General features: G+C 33.6%; 4 protein-coding genes across 6 annotated transcripts; all 4 read left to right on the top strand.

Moving 5' to 3' along the window:
* Positions 1–409: 409 nt before the first annotated feature.
* On the top strand, positions 410–14,334 carry LOC116344619 (calcium/calmodulin-dependent protein kinase type II alpha chain-like). Of its 3 annotated transcripts, none has more exons than XM_031773232.1 (14): positions 410–658; positions 6,126–6,508; positions 7,632–7,726; positions 8,222–8,336; positions 8,585–9,005; positions 9,171–9,293; positions 9,406–9,489; positions 9,609–9,744; positions 9,971–10,027; positions 10,102–10,170; positions 10,263–10,338; positions 10,455–10,549; positions 10,887–11,001; positions 11,384–14,334. In XM_031773232.1, the coding sequence occupies exons 2-14, from the start codon at positions 6,444–6,446 to the stop codon at positions 11,532–11,534; spliced, it is 1,602 nt and encodes a 533-aa protein (XP_031629092.1). In that variant the 5' UTR covers positions 410–658; positions 6,126–6,443; the 3' UTR covers positions 11,535–14,334. The 3 variants fall into 3 exon arrangements, with proteins under 3 accessions (XP_031629092.1, XP_031629094.1, XP_031629095.1); XM_031773234.1 differs by lacking the exon at positions 410–658 and adding an exon at positions 689–711; XM_031773235.1 differs by lacking the exon at positions 410–658 and adding an exon at positions 5,562–5,582.
* Positions 14,335–15,554: 1,220 nt separating this feature from the next.
* On the top strand, positions 15,555–16,306 carry LOC116344614. The gene is made up of 3 exons (XM_031773227.1): positions 15,555–15,648; positions 15,721–16,116; positions 16,187–16,306. The coding sequence occupies exons 1-3, from the start codon at positions 15,568–15,570 to the stop codon at positions 16,304–16,306; spliced, it is 597 nt and encodes a 198-aa protein (XP_031629087.1). The 5' UTR covers positions 15,555–15,567.
* A 785-nt stretch (positions 16,307–17,091) lies between these two features.
* On the top strand, positions 17,092–20,681 carry LOC116344646 (N-acetylgalactosaminyltransferase 6-like). The gene is made up of 10 exons (XM_031773285.1): positions 17,092–17,341; positions 17,430–17,839; positions 17,905–18,185; positions 18,255–18,329; positions 18,408–18,593; positions 18,669–18,749; positions 18,815–18,963; positions 19,045–19,527; positions 19,611–19,869; positions 20,630–20,681. Exons 1-9 carry the CDS (start codon positions 17,210–17,212, stop codon positions 19,779–19,781), a joined length of 1,968 nt encoding a protein of 655 aa, XP_031629145.1. The 5' UTR covers positions 17,092–17,209; the 3' UTR covers positions 19,782–19,869; positions 20,630–20,681.
* Positions 20,682–21,584: 903 nt separating this feature from the next.
* LOC116344613 (polypeptide N-acetylgalactosaminyltransferase 13-like) lies at positions 21,585–24,104 on the top strand. The gene is made up of 11 exons (XM_031773226.1): positions 21,585–21,713; positions 21,811–21,976; positions 22,074–22,203; positions 22,268–22,556; positions 22,633–22,661; positions 22,751–22,986; positions 23,052–23,154; positions 23,216–23,540; positions 23,603–23,777; positions 23,842–23,909; positions 23,974–24,104. Exons 1-11 carry the CDS (start codon positions 21,585–21,587, stop codon positions 24,091–24,093), a joined length of 1,770 nt encoding a protein of 589 aa, XP_031629086.1. The 3' UTR covers positions 24,094–24,104.
* The last annotated feature ends 729 nt before the right edge of the window (positions 24,105–24,833 follow it).

Raw genomic sequence — 24,833 nt, 5'->3', positions numbered from 1 at the left:
GCCGTATTCATATTTTTGCTAATATTACTAGCAAATGGTGGTTCAGCTCAGCAAGCAATGCTTGCCAAGCATTTATCTTGCATCGCAGACCCACACGCACATACCCACACACACACACGTAAGCGCGCGAGGAATATACATACATCAAAAATCGAAGCAACACAACAACATCACAGGAAATGATGAGAAAATTACAGTGCTTTCGTTCCATTTTTCCGAGCCTGTGTAACACAAACACACATCATATAAGTGTATTGAGTTTGGTACGATAGGCACGGTATATATATATATTCAAAAAGCACGCACACATACAAACACATTCATTCCATCTCTTTTTGTCTCAATTATAAGTAAGCGGCCAAATTGCAGACACTTCGATTTCGTACACAGGCACCGAAAATTTTCTTGTACTCTCTCTCATCGCTAGTTGCGGCGACTCTCACACATCAAACAGTCGCATTCCGAAGGAAAGCAAATTTTTCTGATCTCGTCTTTCAGTCAAACGAAATAGTGTCGACAAAATTGAGCGACACATATTGCACAGACATATATGTACAAAGGCTATCAGACTAAGTCACCGTGAAAAGAAAGTTAGTCATTATACACAGCGATAGAGAAAAGAAAATCGACAACAAGAAAAACAAATTAAATATTTACAGTGAGTTTTGATATTTAAGTAAAACCAATTTTTTTTTTTTTTAAATTCAAAATGTGAGAGTTTTATCAGTACAATAATTTTTTTTATGTCTTGGATTTTAAGTGGATTCAAGTTCGAACAGAAATTTCGTTCATTTTGTTTCCAGCACATTTTTCTTTTTATTGCTGCTGGTGCTGCTGCTGTGATTCATGTGCTCGCCGTAAAAAAAAGCATTCAAAGTAACTTTTGGCATTATGTGAAACACTAATTATTCATAAGTAAATGAAATTTGTTTCTATTTTCCGTTGAATTGGAATTTATGCTTTGGTGCAATCGAGAAAATATTAACTCGCATTACTCGTTTTTTTTTTTTTCAAATTAAAGTTTGGGCGAAACCGGATAACAAGTTTTAGTGCAACATATTCAAAACAAAAACGGGGAAAAGCAATTTATTTCCGTTAATTATTATTCGCAACCATTTCATAAATAGATACGAAGCATATATTAAGTTGTGAATCCAAAACTCATTATAGTTTGGTTAGATTAAAGTACGAAAGTTAAAAATATACATCCATATTTCTACAGCAACGAGGGCATAAAACGCATATATATACATTTATATGTTGGGAAACACCAAACAGACATTAAAATATTAAACAGCTATAAGAAAGGAAAATAAAAGGCTAAAGAAAAAGTCACACACACACACTAGTCACCAAAAATCAACGAAAGTAAATAGATCGTTAAATGATACGCAAAATAGTCGCGTATAAAGGAACAAAAAAAAACTAGAATGAAAAAAGAGCAAAATAAAATCGTTTCTAAAATGAATGAAGAATGTGGATAAATATCACAGTGAATTCGTACCAAAATAGCAAAAGGTACCCAACCAAACCAACGAAAAAAATAAAGGCATTGAAAAATAAAAGAAAGCGCGTGTAGAATCGTCGGTGAATTTTTAAACGAATTTCATTTTTCAATATTGATTTTGATTTGTGTCTGTTGTCACATGAATTTGTCATCGATTTATCATTGTCTTTCATCGTGGCCACCTCATATATTCAATGCGTGAATTGAGTTCGAAAACGGGTTAATTAATTATATTGTAAGATTTGATCGACACGAATTGTTTTTTATGGGGCGGCCACACTTTGATATTAATTGAAGAGAGCGATGCGTATATTGTAACTGGCATAAACTTCATCATCGTCCACCGTCCAATTAGTGTGAATCGTTCGATGAGGTGAAAACCCATAAAAGACATTTTCACCAAGTGGAATTCAATTACGGCAAATCCATCAAATTGCTGGATAAACTGACTGATCGAATGTGGCTTGCGACAACTACGATTTTATGCACATATGTATGAATGTGTTTGTGTGTGTATGGGTGGGTTTGGATGTGAATGTGCTTTGGATTCGATAACATCAAAAAGTCATGCGATGCAATTTATTAGCGGGAAAACAGCCCATCCGAAAATATAAAAAAAGAGTACCCTAATAAAATGATGAACCCATGTATTCCCTGGCTGCTCTCTTTCTACAAATATCGTTTCCATGGAGCTGTGTCGCCAACAGGGATTTTCTTGATGTGTGTCCTATCACAAAGAGCCATACCATATAATCCACTATCTCGTGTTCTCTCTTGACTAGATGTCAAGCGGGACGCAATATTCAACACATCATGCTGGTCTCGTGCATTTACCTCAAGGCGTAGTTCATTGGAGCTACTCGATTGGATGATTCGCTTGAAATTCGTTTTCAGAGAAGAAAATAATCCATTATACCATACTTTAAAAAAAATTCGAATCAAATAAAAATCCGATTTTCTCCGGTAAGGGCAATTGAATTTTTTTACAATAAAATACCATAAATAAGAGGTTTATCGGAGAAAAGAAGGGAAAAAAGAACGAAAACAATCCACACACAAAAAAAACGTAAAAAAATCAAACATTAAACCAAAACGAATGCAAGGCAATGTAAAAATAGAATATTTGTATATTTCATAACTGCACACAAACTGTTTGGTATTTTGTGCGGCGCATGTAGACCATAGAAATACGTACGGATCCCACAACATCAACAACGTACCTAATTAATTAAGAAGTATTTTCGTTCGACAGCGTTTCAGTGGCAAAAAGCGAAAAAGAAAAACGGTCACTCCGGTTTGGGATGATGATGATGATGTTGTACACACCACTTGAACTTTTGTATGACTATTTAAAGCGATTGCTTTGAGATGGGGATGAAGAATAAATGATTCCACCCATGGGCTCAATAAAATCTCAGTTCGTCGCTGCATGTCAAATTAACTCAAGTATATATGTATGTACATTGATATATTTTGGCTGTCGGCTTTTCATTCACATGACGACATTTCGATGAATTTTCTTGACGTATTATTTTATCAAATTGGCGGTACTATATACGGATTTTTCATTTCATACTTTCATCTATGATACTTTATTATATCGGTGTTCAGGTTCATAAAAGAAAAGTAAAATAACGAAATGAAGGGAAAAACGATCCAAATTATATTCCACTCTGAAATATGAATAAAAAAACCATTTTTTATCTCTGGCGTAAAAGGAGACAAGAAGGATAAAAAAAAACAGAGAGAACACCAATAAGACTGTTGTGCAAAGCGTAGACAAGGAAACATAACAAGAGTCAAAAGAAAAAAAAGGGACTCATTGGTCTGAATTTCCATTTTTCCATGGTTATTTCCACCGTATTTTGTCATCTTTCATTTTTTTTTCTCGATTCGAGCCCACGACAACGGCAACGACAAAGAAAAAGAAGAAGAAGAAGAAGTAAAAAAATGCAGAGCACTCTCTCACTTGCAAAAGTATAAAGAACTAGAAACGGAAAATAAAAGTGGATAGAAGATGACAGGACGGAAAGAAAGCGAAAAAAATATATATCCATTATTCGACTCTAATGTCACCTTTCTTGAGCCGCACTGGCCTACTGTTACATGTCATATTCTACATATATTGTGTGAATACACATGTGCGGTTCGCTTTCTTATATATATATATCCGAATGGTAGGCCACATTGCCTGGGTGATGGCAACTCGAACATTTCCATACACACTCGAACTGCCTTTCACGCGATTCACATAGAGTATGTGTTGGGGTAATGAAAACGCAAGAGCAACGAATGAATAAAGAGAAAAAAAAATTGGTTGAACTGAAATAAAATGTCGAAAAGAGCCACATGCACCACCGAGTACTTTATAATCAGCCCTATAAAGCTTCAATTCTTGTGCTCATCATTTTTAGTGGAATATATAATTTTTGTGTATGTGGCACGGTCGTTTTCTCCCAATCACTGTCTCTTTCTGTCTCTCACTTTCTATTCTCACCCATCCATGCTTTACTACACATTCAAATTTCTGTTCGAGAGCTCGTCGTTCAAAAAACGACTCATCAAATTATGAATACGTGAACAATGTACGGCATAACACATACAAGAAGTGCACAATTGAAGTGAGCTTTCCTGTCTTTCTCGATATTTATCCACCCTTCTTCACTTGAGCCATACGGTCGGTGGTGATTCAGTTTACATTTGCGTACGGGAAGATAGAGATAGAGTGAGACTTGGTCTCTCTTTTTTCGGTATGTAAAACTGCTTTCAGAGGGGGCGAGCAAGAGAAACACAGAGTGTGTAATCGTCAACATTAAGGTTTCAACGTGTATAAAAGTAAAAATGTAAAACTTCTGCAGCGTTTCATTTCTTCGTTAGCTTTTATGTGCTTTTCGCTTGTGGATTTCCACTTATGCTTGATATGCGATATATTCCAGTGTAATAGAACAAAAATATATTTTTTCTTCTTCAACTTGTATCCAATATTTTGCAAAAGTGAGCGAGATAGAGAATGAAAAAAGGTTCACACGCAACATGGATAATAGGGCAATGTGTTTTACTGTAGTTTACTACATTCTCCGCACTGTACATCATATCTTTCCAAAAAAAAATTCGAAAAACTTTTCCCTTTCATTGTGATTGTTTCGTCGGGTGGACAGACGGTCGGTTGGTCGGTCGGTGGGTCGATGTTTAACGGCGCACGAAATGCATAACATTTATATTTTATAATATTTTTACCAACTATCCAATAATGTTGAGACTTTTGCACAAATATTTGCCATACATTTGACAATGCCGTAAGAATGGAATACAAAAAAGTCAAGACAATGGATGAAAACGTCCGTCCGCTCCAGCTAAAAGCCTTCAGTAGTACGACGGTGCCGTTACTTTTGTTTCGATTCACAATTCTTCTCTATTTTTTTTCTGTTCGCTTCTCTACTTCTTTTGCTCATGGGCTTTGTTCATTCGCTATTTCAATGAGAGTTTATTTGCTTCGGTTGCTGGCGCGAGTGTTCCATTTTCGTATTTTCCATTTATCTTGTATACAATTTAGCCACAAATGTGCGAGGCACACACTCATTCACTTGCTTACCACTAAGCATTATCATGTTCCTTTTTTTTATGCTGGTGCTGCTCGTGCTGCTGCTGCTGTTGCCACACCATATCGGCATAAATACATAGATATGTTTATATATTTTGTTAGTGCAATGATATTTTGCATTGTGATTTTTGATTAACCTGAATATGCTACTCATTCGGTGCGCGTATCGCGATATAAAATCCAATTACACACAAATTTAAATGATGAACACTGAACGCCAATAATATCCGCAACCAAAATACATTTATACACACATACATAATTCAAAAGCGGTTGAAAGCGAATCGCCTTCCACATTGAATTCATTTATCACATTGTTTGTTTAACATTCACCCTTTTTCAGCAAAAATATATCCATACAACCTCATTCTCGGCTATACATACCATATTATAAATAATAATATACCGCATTGTGAATGGGTAGAATTAAATCGACGTGTTCTCAGCACGTGAAACGAAAGTGTCACATAAAATGTAATTCGGTGTTATTAAGTTAATCAAAAAGTTCGAATTCTGTGCACGTTTAATTTACGGTTCATTAAATTTCTGTTTCGAGTTTGATTGTTTTCTTTTTCATTTTCTTCGATTTTCATTTTGTTGAAATTTAATTTTCATTCCATTCAACATCAACAAAGGGGGACACAACAAATAATATGAAAGAATGCTGAGAAACTTAATGAACGAAACCTTTCTTCGTTACTGTTTTTTTTATTGCTCTGAATGTCTAACGATTGAATTCATAACCAAACATTTTGTGTTTGCCAAAATCGAAGAAGAAATTGTTTCGAAAACGAAAAAAGAATGAAATAAGATTTTTCACATGTCAAAATATTTGAAACAAAAATAAACCACTTTTGGATAAAAACGCACCACACGTTATGTGGTGAAGTAATATGACAATTACAAAGTGTGGTTATGTGTGTTCATAACATCGTAACATTTCAGAGCGCATACAAACTTCTTCAATAAACTTCTTTTGAAACAAAAAAAATTGGTTTTATCGTAATGTTTTCACAGGGTCATGAGCGTTCGGCCAAACTAGACGATAGAGCATCGCGGATAGAAAGAGGTTGAAAACCGGCAGAATAAATCGTTTAACGATATATCAAAAAGTGAAATCAAGCGAACGAACGACAACGGAAACGACAACAAAGACAACATTAAAATTAACGAAGTTCCAATCAAAAGAAAGCGGCTCACCAAACACAATACAAAGTGTTTCCGCTACAGCAGTGTGATTTTTTTGGTTTTTCGCGACCAGCGAATCAAACGGTTATAGCAACAACATCAGCATCTGAAAAAGCAATCACCGCTACCACCACCAACAACAACAGAATGGCAGTCCCAACAGCTTGTACACGTTTCTCGGATAATTATGATATCAAAGAAGAATTGGGAAAGTAAGTACTACACACGTTTCGATGAATCAAAAGAAGGAAAAAATGTAATGTCGATGTCTATTCTCAATTCGTTTCGCGCTCATAGCTCATCTTCATTTTCATCTCTTTACTTTGACATCGCGATTTTTTTTTTTTGGCGCATCTCGCTCTTAGTGTCACATTCACTTCGATAATAATGTTCACGCATTTTCCCATTAACTTCACTTTTTTCGTCATTTTATTCTTTTGTCATTTTGTTTGGCGCTTTACTTTTGTGCTGACAATAATGCTACCATCAGCATCGGCATACATTTAAATGAAACGTCTCTTTGACATCGCAACAGCTGACTGCTGTAGATCAACAGCAGCCGAATGAAGAAAAAAAAACCAACGCGAGTTTCACAAAAGTACGCATCATTTCGGCAAGCTCTTGATTCAATAATGTATGCTTGTGTTGGATGAGAGTTTCCAATTATTCAACATGTATTTCACTGAATCGGCTGCTTTTTCAATTTATTTTATTTTTCGCTTTCATTCCATATTGCCTCGAACTCATTCTATTCGAACTTCAGAACACCAATACCGTTCTTTCTATATATATAATCATATTATTTTGTTTCTGTACACGTTTCACATAATCTTTTATCTTGCTTCTGTTCAACGTCATACTATTCATTTTTGTTCCCTCGCCTATCTAAAGTGTATGTGTTTGTATTGTGTTGTTGAACGTTTTAAATGAGATACATTTTTGTTTACGTACAAATTTTTACGAGACAACAAAATTACGATCGCCTTCACAAAGTTTTTTTTTGACGCTTTTCGTTCGTTATATATATATTTTTTCGTTTAATAAAGCCAATTCTCTCATCTCTCATGAACCATAATGTAACACGCGAAATAAATAAGCCACTTTTTTGTTTATTTTTTTTTCTCCTAATTTATTTTATCATTGACTTTGGCGTGTACAACGAACGCGCCACTCGGTTTTATGTTTTCGTTATTTTTTTTCTGCTTGTATTGGAGCTGAGCAATGTCCAACATCAGAGCTGCAAACAATTTATTTATTTATTTCTTTTTTACTTTTAAATAATAACCATTTTGCATAACGACTAAAACGAGAACATTTTCTGTGTCTTTTCTGTAGAGGAGCATTTTCAATTGTAAAAAGATGTGTACAAAAATCCACTGGCCTAGAATTCGCTGCAAAAATTATAAATACAAAAAAGCTCACCACTAGAGGTAGGGCAAACCAATCGTTTATGTTTACTTACTATATTATAATAGTGCAATTTCCATTTAATATACTACAACCAAACATAAAAAAATGGTAAACCTACCTAATTTCTGGGAGGTTGAAACAAAGAGAATAACAAAACACACACACATACTGTATATCGATCGGACACAAAACGTGTTATTTTGAACACCAGTCATGCTACTCATTGTCCTCAGTCAAAATAAATTGTGTGTGTGTGTGTGTTTGTGAATAAAATACAATCTTAATGGACACCATTGTATTTTTTTGTGCTTTTGCTGTACTTCTTTTGGTCACCGAAGTAAAATTGAAAAAAAATGTGAATATTTTTCTTTTTTTTCTTTTCTTTTCTGTTCCATTTCGTTGTCTGCACGTCTTTGGGCAATGACTTCAATCTACAATGATTCGAATGGCTTGCGTCTAACTTTCAACGGGCACACACAAAAAAAAACCAACAAAATGAAAACTCAAATTTGCAGATTTCCAAAAGTTGGAGCGAGAAGCGCGAATATGCAGAAAATTGCAGCATCCCAACATTGTACGACTTCATGATAGCATACAAGAAGAAAACTTCCACTATCTTGTATTTGATTTGTAAGTATGATTCAACTTGTATAATTGAGAATTCTCGGTTGTTTGTCTTGTCATGCTGCTACTTTTTTTTTGAACTTTGTTTGTTCGCAATTTTTCCTGGGCCCTGTCCAAATGGAAAAGTTTTGAAAATTAATTTTTGCTTTCTCTTTCTGGGTTTGTGTGTGTGTTTTTTTGCTTCGATTGTTAGTTTTTCCACTGGTTCTGTTATTTTTATGAAATTATGGTTTCATGTCATTTCTTTTGAACAGAGTAACTGGTGGTGAACTTTTCGAGGACATTGTAGCTCGTGAATTTTATTCGGAAGCCGATGCATCGCATTGCATTCAACAGATTCTTGAATCAGTGAACCATTGTCATCAAAATGGTGTGGTGCATCGTGATTTAAAGCCAGAAAATCTATTGTTGGCAAGCAAACTGAAAGGTGCCGCCGTTAAATTGGCCGATTTTGGATTGGCTATTGAAGTGATGGGCGATCAACAAGCATGGTTCGGTTTTGCTGGCACGCCTGGATATTTATCACCAGAGGTATTGAAAAAAGAACCATACGGACGTGCCGTTGATATATGGGCGTGTGGTGTGATTCTTTACATTTTATTGGTTGGATACCCACCATTTTGGGATGAAGATCAACATCGACTGTATTCACAGATCAAAGCCGGTGCATATGATGTAAGTTTATTTTCCATTCTTTTCGGGTTTTTTTTAATTCAGGAGCAAGTTTTCACCAAAATTTTACATCTAAAAGACAAACGAAACGACTTTAAAATGAAAGAAAATTGCTTTAGTTTGTATTTATGTTGAAAACATTTTTTTGCATTTTCATCGTGTCCGTAGTATCCATCGCCTGAATGGGACACAGTTACACCAGAAGCAAAGAATCTCATCAATCAAATGCTTACCGTCAATCCATTCAAACGTATTACAGCTGCCGAAGCACTAAAACACCCCTGGATTTATGTAAGCGAGAAAACATATATTAATGATGCAATGTGTTTCATATCGTTAATAACTTGTTGTTTTTGTTATTGTTTCTATTCTATTATCATCATTTTCGGTGCCATCATTATAGCAAAGAGAACGTGTTGCATCAATGGTTCATAGACAAGAAACGGTGGATTGCTTGAAGAAATTCAATGCACGTCGAAAACTAAAAGTAAGTTGTGGTTGTTATTTATTGTTACTTTAGTGCTAAAAATATGGTGAGAAAACAAAAACATTTTCACACAATATGACATTTATTGCATGCATTTGTTTTTTTGTTCACTTCCAAAGGGTGCCATCCTGACAACAATGCTGGTTTCGAGAAACTTTAACAGCAAAAATTTAATGTCGAAAAAAAGCGATGGAAGTCAGAGTGTCAAGGAGTCGACGGACTCAAGTGCAACAATGGATGAGGATGATTCAAAAGGTAAAAGAGAACGTAACCTTGATGATATTGTTGAAAGCATAAAATAACATTTCCTCTGAATCCTCGCTATGCTTCTCACACACATATTTTTTTTTCTTGGAAATTCAACAAGCATTTTATTCATTGGAGTTCATTTTAAATCCTTGTTTCTTCCTTTTTTCGGTGTACATCTTTTGATATTTGTGTGTGTTTGCACGCACACGCCATCCGATGATTTATCTGATAGACGACAAAAAGGGTGGCGTTGACCGTAGCACAACCGTTATTGCCAAAGAGCCAGAAGGTAATTCATTCCTCCCAAGTTCATGCGTGGGTCATTGTTGAACCTTTTGAATTTTGAAATCCATCTTTTTTCAGCTGATGTTTGGATTGCATTGCCTACAAGTAAACCAAGTCATCAATTATCCACAAACTCCCAATGCTCAGGTAAATACAGCAGCTGCTACAAATTCTATCCCCATATACTGAATTCATGTCATTTATTTTCAAAAATAAAAAAAAATCTCTTCATTTTGCAGCTCGTCGTCAGGAAATTATCAAAATGACCGAACTACTTATTGAGGCTATAAACAATAGCGATTTTGATGCTTACACGTAAGTCCATTGCTCGCATATAATATGCATATTTATCAAACAAATTGAAAATAAAGCTCATCATTGTTCATGGCTTATATTTTGTTTATGGAATTTCTTTTCATTTCTTCGTTTAGAAAAATTTGTGATCCACATTTAACTGCATTTGAAACGGAAACATTGGGCAATTTGGTTGAGGGAATGGACTTTCATAGATTTTATTTCGAAAATGGTAAATTTAAAATTGCATGAAAAGAGATTATTTTGTTGATATGTATGACGGTCAAATCAAGTTCAAGTTTTATAATAATTTATCCAAATACACAAACACACACACACCGACCAATCAATTATTCCATATGGAAAATGCCACATAATATCAAATCGATAAAATTCGATTGAACATGAACACGAACATAAAAACCAGAGATAATAGCGGAACATGAGTGTGGGAATGTGTTGCGTGTTTCGATATTGAACTGTACATGCATATCCGATAAAATAGATTTTGAACAGAAAACGAATGAAAATTGTAACACACATATATCTCATTTAAATGAATATTTCAGTCGTTGGAAAAAACTGTAAGGCTATAAATACAACCATTCTAAATCCGCATGTTCATTTGCTTGGCGAAGATGCCGCCTGTATTGCATATGTTCGATTGACCCAGTACATTGACAAGTGAGTTCATTTTGTTCATTTATGCATAGATAAATATCTATTAGTATTGAATTGTATGCGCTATAAGTATATATATGCAGTACATGTAATAACGACATTCACAATGTCGATTCTTCACATTTCTCAATTGTTCTCTAATTTTCTTTATCTTTCTATTCTTGCACTTTTCCGGTTTCTCTCCCTCTCTCTGTCACTGTTCATTGCGCCTTTTCAATTCAATATTGGCACACATTCGATTGTGACTAATTTTCAAATGCGCTATAAATATCCGTGCCTTTTTGGATTTTAATTCATCAAACTAAAACAAAACCAAAACAAAAATTAATCGTCACTGCACGAACAACGATCATTGAATTGATTTTATGAATCGCGTGCTACACAGAGACGGCCAGTCGCATACACATCAATCGGAAGAGACGCGTGTATGGCACAAGCGTGATAATAAATGGCAAAATGTTCATTTTCATCGAAGTACAACTGGACATGTAAGCGGCACAACATCGTTTGGATTCGCCCCTCAAAACCGTAAATAATTGAATGCAAATCTTAACTTAACAACAACAACAAAAACAACAACAATAGTAATGCCGCAAATACCCCAGCCACGCCATCAAATCAATTCATCAAATTACGAACAAACAAAAATTAATATGATAACCACTGGGATTTGAAAATCCTCAGAGCTGAGGTATAGCGATACGTCATCGTTGCATTTACTGGATTAATAGCAAAAACCAAAACAAAAAAACCTTCATCTTGGAACATAAATTTATTGCCAATTTCATTACTGGAACAATTTGCTGTCTTACAGAATAAAAAAAGTGTTAACATTTTTTCCCGATTTATATTCAATCAGCTCAAAGCATAATTTTGAGCAATAAACGACCATTTCTTTTTTGTATTCATTCTGTTTGAATGGAATATTTAATGAATATGTAGCATTTGGTTGAGTATCGCTCACATCAGAGCCGAAATGAATAAATATGGATATATACAGACGAAAAATAACTGAAAAAAAGCAAAATGAACTTCTATTTGCTGAGACGCCTGGGAATGTATGCAGATGTTACTAGTTATGGGTATATGAAAATTTTCAATTTTGAAATTGATTGAATGAAAAACCAAAAAAAAAAAAAAACGATTTTGTTTGCATTAAAAGACAACACCTTACCTTACTCCCCATCTCCAAAAAGAGTAATTGTACCCCTGTGAAAAATGCCATTGAATAAGTAATTTGAATACAATTCATACAAATTTATTATAATAAGCCACGAAACGGCTAACTAGATAGATAGTCGCCTATGCACAAATTGCTCTTTGTAATGCAAACGAAGTCTTAAAATTACCTAATTCGTCTTCATATCGGTCAATTTCAAATTGACACATATATTATATATCGATTTTCGATACCAATCCAGTTAATCGAGCTCATTTTGACATCTCCAACCAATAGATATATTAACATGCAAATGAAACCACCTAAATGTCTACAATATAACCTAATACCCTTTTCTCTCCCTTTTTATTAACGATATATTTGATGATGAAAGTGCTAAAAAAACCATTAATCACACAAACAAACGTGTAACGGTTTGTAATTGATACATTTTCAAAAGATTGAGAAAAAAATACACGTTTTTTTGTGTGTGTCTCCGAAGTGAGAAAAATGCGAAACTTTTTTGATGTTATAACTAAATGAAAATATAATCATGACGTAAGAACTAAGTATTCTATATGTGACGACTTCTCTCAAGGTAATTAGACGATGAAGATCAACCATCTATTAAACCGCATTATATATATAAGTTGGAAGCAAACAAATTGATGAAATGCAAATAAACAACATAAATGAAGAAAAAAAAACATACAATACATGGAATTACTCGTAAATGTATAAAATAAACATATGGCTTGTTAGGTATAAATTTTGATCAGAACGTTTTCTAGAACAAGTAAATTTCGATAAAAAAAATATTCATTTTGCGGGAATGATTTTCTCTCGTTAAATCTTCCTGTAAATAATATTAAAGGTAAAATGAAGTGAAGAACAAAAAAAAAAGAAAAAAAAAACATTGATAAAAGAACTGTTATTAAAATGAAAAGGAAGAATTATAAGAAGATTTGAAATGGAAGGAGATTTGCGACAAAATTAAAAGAGTGTCAAAAGCGGCCTACTTTACGATTTCGATCAAACGCATCGCCGAAAGAAATGTCATTTATACGGCCACTAAAAGAAATTCTAAAAATAATCCACTTTTTTGACAAAAATTCCTTCCAACAACTTGCGAACATACACACAAACAAACACATGATTCCGGCGTCTCTTTTTTCTACATTTCGACGCAAAAATAATGATACGACATCTGAATGAATTCTTTAACCCGTTAAAATATTTTGAAGGAAACGAACAAAAAAAAACAATCTCTTTTGTCATAGATAAAACAAACAAGTGTAGAGCAAAAGAAAACTCTACAAAACTTTGCCTTTCTTGCCTTTTATTGCGTTCTATATTTTATATTCCGCATTGTGGAATTAATTAATCTCAAGGGAAATCAACTGCTGCTTAAAGCACTTGTTAAAGCAGCATCGATTCGATGGGAGACAACCAACAATCACAATGAAAACACAAAATGAAGATGTAAACGAAGAAAAACAATATAATGAAAAAGATGAACGACAACATGCTTTGGCTTTGAATACATAAAGTAGTTTTGACTCTCTCGCTTATTAAATTTTTGAAAAATTTCGAATAAAAAATTAAATTCAACCACTTACACATGCCAATCAATATCTCCTTTTCTCAAATGGGTTTCGATTTCAAGCCTTTTGCATTTAAGTAGCAAATACGATGAAAAACAAAACGCAAACCAGCAAAATATTTACTGTTGAAACAATCTTATAACCTATTATTCTATTTATTTAGCCTTTTTTCTCTCCTCGACGACTCAATCCAAAATAACAACAACACTATTTTGTTTTGCCAATATATGAATGACAAGACATTGGCCGTCGGCCAACATTCTCGTCACCATAAATATATTAAATATGAACGTGTTTGCAGAAGAGGAACATATACACACATGAGTTATAAAATAACTGAGCTGTACAATTTTCTCGGTAGATATTTAAAAAAAAATGATAATGTTAAACAAAAAAAAAAACATAAATGATGCAGGTTTAACGGGTTCGAAACTGAATTTAACAAAGAACAAAAAAAACTGAAATGAAACATCACCTAGTTAGCATTTTATTACTTCTTTTAAGTGTGCCCATTTGCGGCATTCAAAAAAAAAAAAAAAAAGATTCATGTTATGCAATTTGATGCAAATTAAATACTAAAAATCTTTTTTCTATTTAGTTTTATTCAATTTTGTTTGTAGATTCATGTAATGGAATTTGTTGACTCTTATTTTTCCTAAGACACTCAATGAAGAGATGAGACAGAAACAATGCATAAATTATTACATTTCAATGATGAGAAACAAAAAATAAACAAATTTGATGGGAAATATTGTATATTTTAGTCTGACAGTTCGGCCAAGACTGAACGAAACACAACTATGTTATATTCAACATATTTAGTGGTATTTAACAAAAAAAAAACAAGTCTTATAGTTAAACGAGAAAATAAATAAATAAATATGCAACTTAAATGAATAGTCCTTTCGACAACTGATTCGCCATTTATTTGGAACACGACAAACATTAATTCTATTACATTGAATATTCGAAATCAATTTATTGATATCAACATCAAACATAAAACAACAACAATAAAAACGTCAAAATTAATGCTAATTCAAAATGACAAATTGTATCATTATTAAATTTAAATTCTATGAATAAAATTTCAAACAACTTATACTTTCAATTGTGTTTTATTTTCAATTATATCATCATGGGATTTACAACTTACGCTTAATTTCAACCAGCTGAAATATCTCGTCTCAGCCATGGCTCAGCTAGCTGATTTTATGTGAAGGTGAATTTGGAAAACTGACGAAGGAAATGTAACTGATGCAAAACTTTAAGCATTATCAACCTCAGAAATTCAACTTACATCGACCATGTTTTTTGATACCAATTATTTTGAACAGCTGATAATAATCACTTCGAAACTTATACGTGTACACCATAGGATTTTTGGGGGGCCACCTGTTGATTACTATCAATTTCATTATTACTACCAGTAATGGTTTTTTTTTCTTCATAAATTACTATCATAGCAATTAAATAGATAATCGCCATTTTAATAACAGATAGAACATTTTCAACGAAATGATATTATAATTTCTGTTATTATTCTACACTACTAGTTGTCGCGAATATGGATAAGTTTTTTAAAAATAATTTTCAATAATGTGATTATTTTTATTCGTTCTAAATGAAATTAAACCAGGACAATTAGAACAAATGAATTAAAAATGGATCAAGCGAACAATAAGTAGTATCTGGATGTGCTCACACCAAATGATTACTAAAAATATCGATGTTTTCTCACCTACCGTCATTATATGAACGACGCTGTTCACTTATATACATTCAATAAAATTATTAACACACAAAATGAAAACCATATTTCGCGTCGTTTTTTTAACACTTCTAACATTCATGTTATTTGAATGGAACATTTTTACTACAGCTACGGTAAAATAATTTATTCAAAGTATATGAGATGAATCGTCAAACATTAATTCATTGAAAATAAATTACTTTTAGAAAAATACAATTAATTTTGAACGGGCTACATGTGCAAAGAGTCCAAATGGAAATATCTCATATTTAAAATGTGATATCAGACACGTGAGCCGAAGACACGTTCGAGTTGATGTGGCTCTAAATTTAACCAAACCGGTGAAAGAAGCGCTAATGCATATTGTTCTATATTATAAATACAATACGTATCAACGCTTTGCTATAAACCTTTGGGAGGACGCTTGCTTTTGGATAAGTCACATGAAAAAATCATTCTTCCTCGATTGGACACTTAAAAGATTTTTCAACCTTCCAACGAACATCAACAACATTACCAACATAAATCACCCTTGTCCATATGAAGGGTTTGTTTACGTCAAAATCAACAACGTTTCGGTAGATCAATTCCCTTTCGAACAGGTATACTAAACGGCTTAGGTATTTTGATTGTCACATATCTGATTGATTTTGTTCTCTCAATTTCTTTCAGTTTATTCCCAGTGGACGATACAGACTTGATGTTGATTTTACTCGTCATGATAAGAAAACACTGTATGCGAGTGCAAAACTGTATTTTTCTGTGTCTGATCTACGTATTGAACAGTTTTGAAAAAGGTCATGCGAATATTTGATTTTCACATTTTTCAATTTGATATAAATAGAACCGTTCTCAATTTGCAATGAAGACATTCACCTTTTATCAACGATATTCAAATGTTTGCCGATTTATATTTACAGACACTTTCGTTTATGAAAATCCAATTTTTGCTAAATATTTAACGTCTATCATTAATTAAAACCAATTAAAACCAGAAACAGGTGGTTTGATCACAATGTAGAATATTTGCGAGAGTAAGTATAGAATTAGCATATTTGTATTGCAACAGATGTTTGAAATCTTAATAAAATGTTTGATTGTATCGAAAACGATAATATGGGGTAATGTATGCGCAAAGGCCTCTTTATTAATTTTAACAGTAAAAATCAAGAATGAAATCTATTTTACTAGTTTGGTTTATTTTTAGAGTCGATAGAAGTCAGACTTAATCACTTATCACTTAATTTTATTTGAAATATGCTTTATTTATTTGGACAATGGAATTTATTAGATTTCTAAAAAGATTTCGACTAACTTTTAAAATCTACAAATTCAATATTGTGGTAGTTGAGGTATACAATGAATTTATTCGATTGCAATAGCTTCTCGGTGGTTCTTCAAAAACTGTTTCAAAATAAAACGAAATCGTTTTCATCATACTTTCTTGTGTCATTTTTCTGACGCAGATATTTTCGACAGTTCCAAACATATGTTTTCGAAATTTGAATCTGCATTCGCAAATCTGTTGCGAGTAAATATAATGCTTACGACAATGGAGTTCATTCCAATCTGTTTCTATAACAAGCGCAAAAAGGTTCACGCATGTTTAAATCAATTTTGCTGCAATATTAAGCAGTCTAGTTAATTACTACAAATTTATCACTTTAACGAGGACTGCGAGGCGAGCGAATAATTATGAAGAACAAACTCAATTTAAGAAAATCTCTCTCTACGCATACGTTGAAAAATGAGAAAAACATCGAAGAATGCGAAGAAAAAAAGGACTTTAAATCAAAAAGCTGGAAAATCTCACTCATCATTATTCTGGTAAATCATTATGAATAGAGACAAAGTAATTGTTGCAGCTTTGACTAATTCCATACGCCTTTACTTGTTTTCAATCGCTTCAATTTAGACGACAATCCGCCGGCTGGTCAGTTCAACATGCCTGTTCCAATTGATATTGATGTGTGCACAAATGGTTATGTTGATGACCATTTTGTATAAAACATTATTTTTGTCACCTCATCGATATGACTACGATGACAACCGGCATCCGATAACCGGTGCAAAGCATTCGTTTTATCCGCGTCCAATTATTAAGATTGAAAAAAATGCCAAACCATTGAAAATCGATTGGCACGACTACGCATTTATTGAAGCAGAAAAATTACGGCATGGCATCGGAGAACACGGCGAACCTGCATACTTATCGCCAAATTTGGAAGACGAACGCAAACTACTATTTGATCAACATGGTTTCAATGCACTGCTAAGTGATCAAATCGCTCTTAATCGATCTATAAAAGATATTCGTCATAAAGAGTACATAATTTTTGATGATTTTCATGTTTGATTTGATGTTCACGCACTTTTTTCTTTTATTTTAGCTGCGCAAATGTGAAATATTTAAAAGAATTGCCAACTGTAAGCGTTATCATCCCGTTTTTCAACGAACACTGGAGCACACTATTACGTACTGTTTACAGTGTACTGAATCGATCACCGCCGGAGTTAATCGTTGAAATTATTTTGGTAGACGATCTAAGCAATAAGGAATTTTTGAAAACAAAACTTGATCAAATTGTGGCAAAATATTTGCCAAAAGTCAAAATTATTCGGTTGAACGAAAGATCGGGATTGATAGTGGCACGTTTAGCCGGAGCTAAAGGTATGAATGATTCAAAAATTGATTGATATCGAAATAACTGACAAACCCAATAATTTTTTTTTTTTTAAGCTGCTAGAGGTGAAGTTTTGATCTTTTTGGATTCACACACCGAACCAAACACAAATTGGTTACCACCGTTATTGGGTGAGAATTGAGATTGATTTTTGTATTTTTTTTAACATTACTCACAGGACATTATATTTTTATTTTCTTGCGGTGTAGAGCCCATTGTTGAAAATTATAAAGTATGCATGTGCCCATTCATCGATGTCATCAGATATGATACATTTGAATATAAAGCACAAGATGAAGGTGCAAGAGGTGCTTTTGATTGGCAATTTTACTACAAACGACTACCTCTAATGCCAAATGATTTGGCGCATCCAACGAGACCATTTAAAAGTCCAAGTAAGATTGAATGGAATACTATCCAAGTCCGATATCAAGGTTATATTTTACTTCACATCGTGTTATTTCTTTTAGTAATGGCTGGCGGTTTGTTTGCAATGAGTGCACGATTTTTCTGGGAGTTAGGAGGCTACGATGATGGCTTGAATATTTGGGGTAAGATTCTTCAAAATTCGAATGAATAATTATGAATGTGAAACAGTTTGGTGATTTTCCTTCAGGTGGTGAACAATATGAATTAAGTTTCAAAATCTGGCAATGCGGTGGTGAAATGTATGATGCTCCTTGTTCCCGTATTGGTCATATTTATAGAATGCAAGGTGGTCCCTCCCCTGTCTCACTCGAAAAAAGGGAAAGCTCTCTGCACAGGGTGATTAAAATTTTCCGTTGGTTTTTTATTCTGAATATTCGATTCGCATAGGTATTTTGAGCTTACTTTTTTTACTCTTAGAATTATAAACGTGTGGCCGAAGTATGGATGGATGAGTACAAAGAATATTTGTATCAGCGTAATCCTGAAAAATATTCAAGTATTGACGCCGGCAATTTGACAGAACAAAAAGCATTACGTGAAAAACTGCAGTGCAAATCGTTTAAATGGTTTATGGAAGAGGTCGCATTTGATTTGCCAAAAATGTTTCCACCGGTCGAACCGCCTGATTTTGCATCTGGAGTAATACAAAGTGAATCACATCCGAATCTGTGTGTGGACACACTCAATCATGGAATTGGAGAAGAATTTGGCTTGTTTGGATGCGCTAAAAATCATCAATGGCCGCATCTTAATCAATTTTTCGTATTAACTTGGCACGAAGACATTCGCATAAGAAACACAAAAAAATGCTGGGACGTTTCCAAATCACAACCAAACGCTCCAATTATCTTTTACGATTGTCATGGACAAAAAGGAAATCAGCTCTGGAAATATAATATCGTAAGATGAACTTATCATACTTTAGATTATATCTTTTTTTTCGAATTTTACGTTTCATAATCGATTAATTAACGTGCCTGCAGGAGAAGAAATGGATTCATCATAAAGACCAGTGTTTGGATTTTGATGCGAAAACCAAGAAAGTCTTTGTAAACCAATGCAATCCAAACAATCCAAATATGAGGTGGAATTTTGGTTTCGTCAACACAACAGCCATACAACAACTTGATCTGAGTGACGATACATTGAAATAGATTGAATTATGTATCTTCCTCGAAGAAATTCAACCTCACTTTGTGACATTATTTTGTTTGTATAATTTATTATAGAAAATTAATAAAAATGCAAGGGGCATTTTACTATATGCGAATGCCATTTTATACGGAATATATGAACATTTTCCTATTCATACATGAAATATACGAAGTAAAGTATATTCATCCGCATCAACATCTATGAAAATTCGTACATTTCATTCGCAACCATTCGCGAATGCCGCATACGTCTTGCTAGATGCGACAAACTGTCGTGTGACATTTGTACATACACATTGCTGTGTTCAGTTTGTCATGGAAGTTTCAAACATAATGTCATTGTTCTCAACTAAATTTGAAAAACAGTTGAAGAAAAAAAAACAAGATTATTTGTTGAATATTATTTTAAAAGCCGTATTCGATTCGAAAAGTGAGATTTTAGAAATAAATTCAGATAATATAAAAGAAATTGAAAGTTACGTCAATGAAAATAAAAACCTTTCACAAGGCACCGTTTACAGTGATTATATTACGAGTGGCAAAGATTTATTTACCATTTTAGAAAAATTTCACTCAATATTACCAAAAAAATATCAACTCGGCTTGAATCTCTGTCACCTAATCTGTTACTTTGACTTTTTGAATGTAAAAATATGATTTTTCATATGCGCCATCCGCAAAATGTGTATGAAACATTCGACATCATCCGCAAATTTGTATGAAACATCCGCCACCATTCGTAAAATTTGTATGAAACATTTGCGACCATTCGTTCCCATTTGCAAAGAATATGGGAAAAAATCGCTCGCATATGGAACATTCGTATATGTCGGAACCCCCTAGTAAAAATGTGTATTCTAAACAGGGATTGTTCCTCTGAGGAGGAGGAATGGTGAGGAGGAAGATGAGGAGGAGGAGGAGAGCGAGGAGTGCCCTTTGAGCAAAAAACTTTTCCTCCTCACTTGAGGAGGAGGATCCTCCTCGCATTCCTCCTCCACACCATTCCTCCTCCTCAGAGGAACAATCCCTGATTCTAAATATTTTCGTGTTTTATTTTTGTAACAATTTATTATATTTTACATTCGACAAGGCATTTTGCGTGCCACCTGTAAACGAATACGTTGACGCACTGACTTAACATTTAGGTATAAGGCAGTAATGTGCAAAGGGGAGGGGGAGAGGGGGTTTACCCCCCTGTGACTTCAAAATTCTTCCGATTTGCTAGGGACTTTCATCAGAAACGAAATTTTTCTCAATTTCCTAGGGTTTTTTGAAGAAAATCTTGAAATCAGCCTCCCTGGAAAATTTTGCTCGCACATTACTGGTTCATGGTATGGCCGTGTTTTGTTACTGAGATTCCTTATGTATCTTAGACTTTATTATGAAATCTGTAAGTATCTGTTGAAATCAAAGCTTGATACATCAACAATGCAATAAATTGCAATAAGGAACGCAAAACAAATGTATAGCAAATGGTTATCGGTATTACCAAATTATCCGCACACAAAAATTAATTTCGTGTGTAATATTATGACGCATTCGCATATCTAAACATAGATTACAGCCGCAGTGAAGAAATTGAGTTCATTTTAATCGTATTTCTACATTTCATTGACGGCAATAAAGTTACACAAGCTTTTATAACAATTTCAAAAAGCTTACATGCATTTCGGCTTATTTGATTGGAGTGCCAACGAAATATTATTACATTCGAAACAAGATTCTCAACAAGTGTAATTATATTTTTCATTTCTTCCTAATTTGATGAGGACTTCAAATCGAAATTTCGGTAGTAAAGGCAGAATGTTGAATAGTAAATCGAATTTAAGAAAATATATAAAAACGACTAAAAATGATCAAACCATCGAAGAACACGAAGCAAAAAATGATTTTAGATCAAATAGCTGGAAAATCACACTCATCATTATTCTGGTAAATCATTGTGATTAGAGTGTTGTACATAGTTTCTACAGATACTTTGAAAAAGAAAAATCTGACGAGGAGGTTTTATTCTTAAACTTTTTGCCAGGCATCACTATTTGTTCGAAATTTAATTTACGAAAAGCCACCAAAACGCCAAAATTATACTGACGAACCTGTGCAATTGGTGCCAGAAAAATATAGCGACTCCGAATTAGTTGAGTGGAAACCTGCGCCAGCTCCGATCAATCGGCCCGGTGAGCCGGGAAATTTGGGTGAATATTTTTTTATTTGATCTCAATTCAAGTTGGAAAATGTGTTTCAAGTTCTTTTCAAATGTATTAAAACTTTTTTTCGATAAAATTTGATTAGGTGAAGCCGTTGTCGTTCCGGAAGAGCTGAAAGAAGAGGCCACCAGGCGGTTCTCAGAAAATAATTTTGATATCGTCGCCAACGAATTGATGTCAATGAATCGAAGTTTACCTGATATGAGATACCCAGAGTGAGTTCATACATACTTATACGTACATATACACTTTTTAATAACATGCATTTAATTAATTTAGGTGCAAACAACTGAACATGCCACGAAAATTACCTCAAGTGTCTATAGTCATAGTATTTCACAATGAGGCGTGGTCAACACTAATTCGTACCGTTTGGAGTGTTATCACACAAACGCCTAGAGAATTGTTAAAAGAAATAATTTTGGTAGATGATTATAGTACACTCGACCATTTGGGAAAACCATTAGAAAATTATTTGAGCAATTTTCCGGTCAAAGTATCGTTAACGAGAGCACCATCTCGTGTTGGATTAATTCAAGCACGTTTAATAGGCGCTAGCAAATCGACGGTACTGTTGACCTAATTTTCTTCTATATGAAGTCGAAAAATGAAATAAATTATTATTAAAGTAAATGACGTTTCAGGCAAAGGTGTTGGTATTCTTAGACTCACAGTAATGTCACCATCACAATTGTTTAACAAATATTATCCCATGTTCTATTTAACAACTCTAATTTTAATTTTTTTGTTTGCCTTTTCTAGTTGTGAATGTGTTCAGGCGTGGTTAGAATCCTTACTGGTACCAATAGTCGAGAGCCGAACAACAGTTGCCGTTCCAATCATTGATAGAATACATTATAATACAATGGCAATCCACTCGGCCAACTTGAATACACAAGGCTCATTTGATATGCATATGTCGTTTACATGGGATCCGTTGCCACAAAAAACTTTGAATTTTATGAAAATGAATCGTACTGCACCCATTCCGAATATTGGTATTCAAAATAGAAATATTCTAATGAATTACTGTAAAAAACGTGCTTTTTTCGATCATTTTTAGCAATGGCCGGGGGACTTTTTGCAATTGATCGTGAATATTTTTACAGCTTGGGCGCATATGATGAAAAAATGACGATCTGGGGAGCTGAAAACACTGAAATTTCGTAAGTTCCTTTGATACATTTGAATAAGAATCAAAAAAGAATTGAAAGAATTTCATTTAAGAATTCGTATCTGGACCTGTGGAGGAAAAATAGTTTCAGTGCCATGTTCGCGAGTTGGCCATATTTTTCGCACCTCATCGCCGTATACATTTGATGGGGGAATTAATCGCATCATTTCTCACAATAAAGCAAGAATGGCCGAAGTCTGGATGGATGAATTCAAAGAAACGTATTTCAAACTGAATCCACGAGCAAAACGAGAATTAACCAATGTTGATGAACGAAAAATGTTACGAAAAAGACTTCAATGCAAACCATTCAAATGGTTTTTAGAAAATATTTTCCCAGGAAGTCCTTTCAATATTAAAAACTATAAACTTGTCGAAGTAAATTGTCTATAAACTAATCACTGTGTGAACACGAATTATTTAATTTGTCTTTATTTCAGATTGAAAGTCTTCATTCAAATGAAGCATGCATAGATGCAGGGGGCGGATCAACTGAATCTACTCGCAAATTTCAAGTGAAGAAATGTCATTTTTTGGGCGGAAATCAACTGTTTATGTTTACCGAGAAAGGCGAAATTCGTGAAAAAAAACTCTGCATGGATGCAACGGTTCCTGGTAAATATTGACTATTTCTGCTTTCTTTTTTATTTACGGGTAAAAAATATTTGATTCATTACAGGAGCGCCAGTCACAGCTTGGCCATGTCATGGTCAACGAGGAAATCAATTTTTTTATTATGATGAAAGCGTACGTGACTCGTGAACATGATTTTCATATAGAAAAAAATCTATAAACTATTTCGTATTTACAGACATTCCAAATCAAACATTCAACCGGAATAAATTGTTTAACATTACAAGACTCGTTTGCACTAACAATCCAAAAGTGTGATGGATCAATGGCTCAAAAATGGCGTTTATACAATCATTGAATTCACATCTTAAAAATTTGATTTTTAAAAAATCAACGTAACAATTAAAAAAAATTGCAACAGATCAGTATAAGAAGTGGTTCCAGAATAACGGCTTTTCCATTGATGTCATTTGAATCAAATCATTTCAAGTCAATAAAAAATATTGACTAGTTTGAACAATAACTAATAATTTCAATTTGTTAAAGAAAACTCATTGTTGATTAAGACTTTGAAATTCATACATTTTATTTGAATTGCTGATTTCAGTTTTACATTGTTTTTAGACATTCTTTTTTTCCAGCTTAATGTGTTGCTTCATGGGGATTCAATCTATTCTCTTTCATTATATACATTTGAATGTGCAGTGTAATTTTTATTCATCTAACGTCTAAAATGATCGTTAATATACGATTGATTGTGTTGAATCAACACTGAGAACTACTGTGATATTTGATGGAAGAGAAGTGGAGATAGATAAAGAGAGCAAAAACATCTATAGACAAAAGGAATATTGCAAGAGCATATCATTGAAATATTTTGCAAATTCACAAACATCCATTAAATTGGTTCTCATCTGTGTATCTCTCCACGCGCAATTCGTTCACTGTCGTTCTTATCATATTCTTTGTGTTTCATTTTAATGTGTATATTCGAAGAAAAATATCTATAGATAATGAAGTTTTCGACTATATGGTCAAATACGATCGTACCTATTTTTTTCTATCAACTTATCCCTTCAGTTGGTATTTATCTTGAAC

This window comes from Contarinia nasturtii, unplaced genomic scaffold (assembly GCF_009176525.2).
Source record: "Contarinia nasturtii isolate CC-2019 unplaced genomic scaffold, AAFC_CNas_1.1 Cnas_scaffold_1101, whole genome shotgun sequence".
Classification (NCBI taxonomy): Eukaryota; Metazoa; Arthropoda; class Insecta; order Diptera; family Cecidomyiidae; genus Contarinia; species Contarinia nasturtii.
This window is presented reverse-complemented; position numbering and strand designations above follow the sequence as displayed.

Coding starts and splice junctions, on each gene's coding strand:
- LOC116344646 (XM_031773285.1), top strand. CDS start 17,210: ATGAAGAACAAACTCAATTTAAGAAAATCTCTCTCTACGCATACGTTG. Junction 18,186..18,254: donor ACGTTTAGCCGGAGCTAAAG/GTATGAATGATT, acceptor TTTTTTTTTAAG/CTGCTAGAGGTGAAGTTTTG. Junction 18,750..18,814: donor TGATGGCTTGAATATTTGGG/GTAAGATTCTTC, acceptor ATTTTCCTTCAG/GTGGTGAACAATATGAATTA.
- LOC116344613 (XM_031773226.1), top strand. CDS start 21,585: ATGTTGAATAGTAAATCGAATTTAAGAAAATATATAAAAACGACTAAA. Junction 22,987..23,051: donor TGCACCCATTCCGAATATTG/GTATTCAAAATA, acceptor GATCATTTTTAG/CAATGGCCGGGGGACTTTTT. Junction 23,541..23,602: donor AAAACTATAAACTTGTCGAA/GTAAATTGTCTA, acceptor TCTTTATTTCAG/ATTGAAAGTCTTCATTCAAA.
- LOC116344614 (XM_031773227.1), top strand. CDS start 15,568: ATGAAAACCATATTTCGCGTCGTTTTTTTAACACTTCTAACATTCATG. Junction 15,649..15,720: donor ACATTTTTACTACAGCTACG/GTAAAATAATTT, acceptor AATTACTTTTAG/AAAAATACAATTAATTTTGA. Junction 16,117..16,186: donor ATCAATTCCCTTTCGAACAG/GTATACTAAACG, acceptor AATTTCTTTCAG/TTTATTCCCAGTGGACGATA.
- LOC116344619 (XM_031773232.1), top strand. CDS start 6,444: ATGGCAGTCCCAACAGCTTGTACACGTTTCTCGGATAATTATGATATC. Junction 7,727..8,221: donor AAAAAAGCTCACCACTAGAG/GTAGGGCAAACC, acceptor TCAAATTTGCAG/ATTTCCAAAAGTTGGAGCGA. Junction 10,028..10,101: donor TATTGCCAAAGAGCCAGAAG/GTAATTCATTCC, acceptor ATCTTTTTTCAG/CTGATGTTTGGATTGCATTG.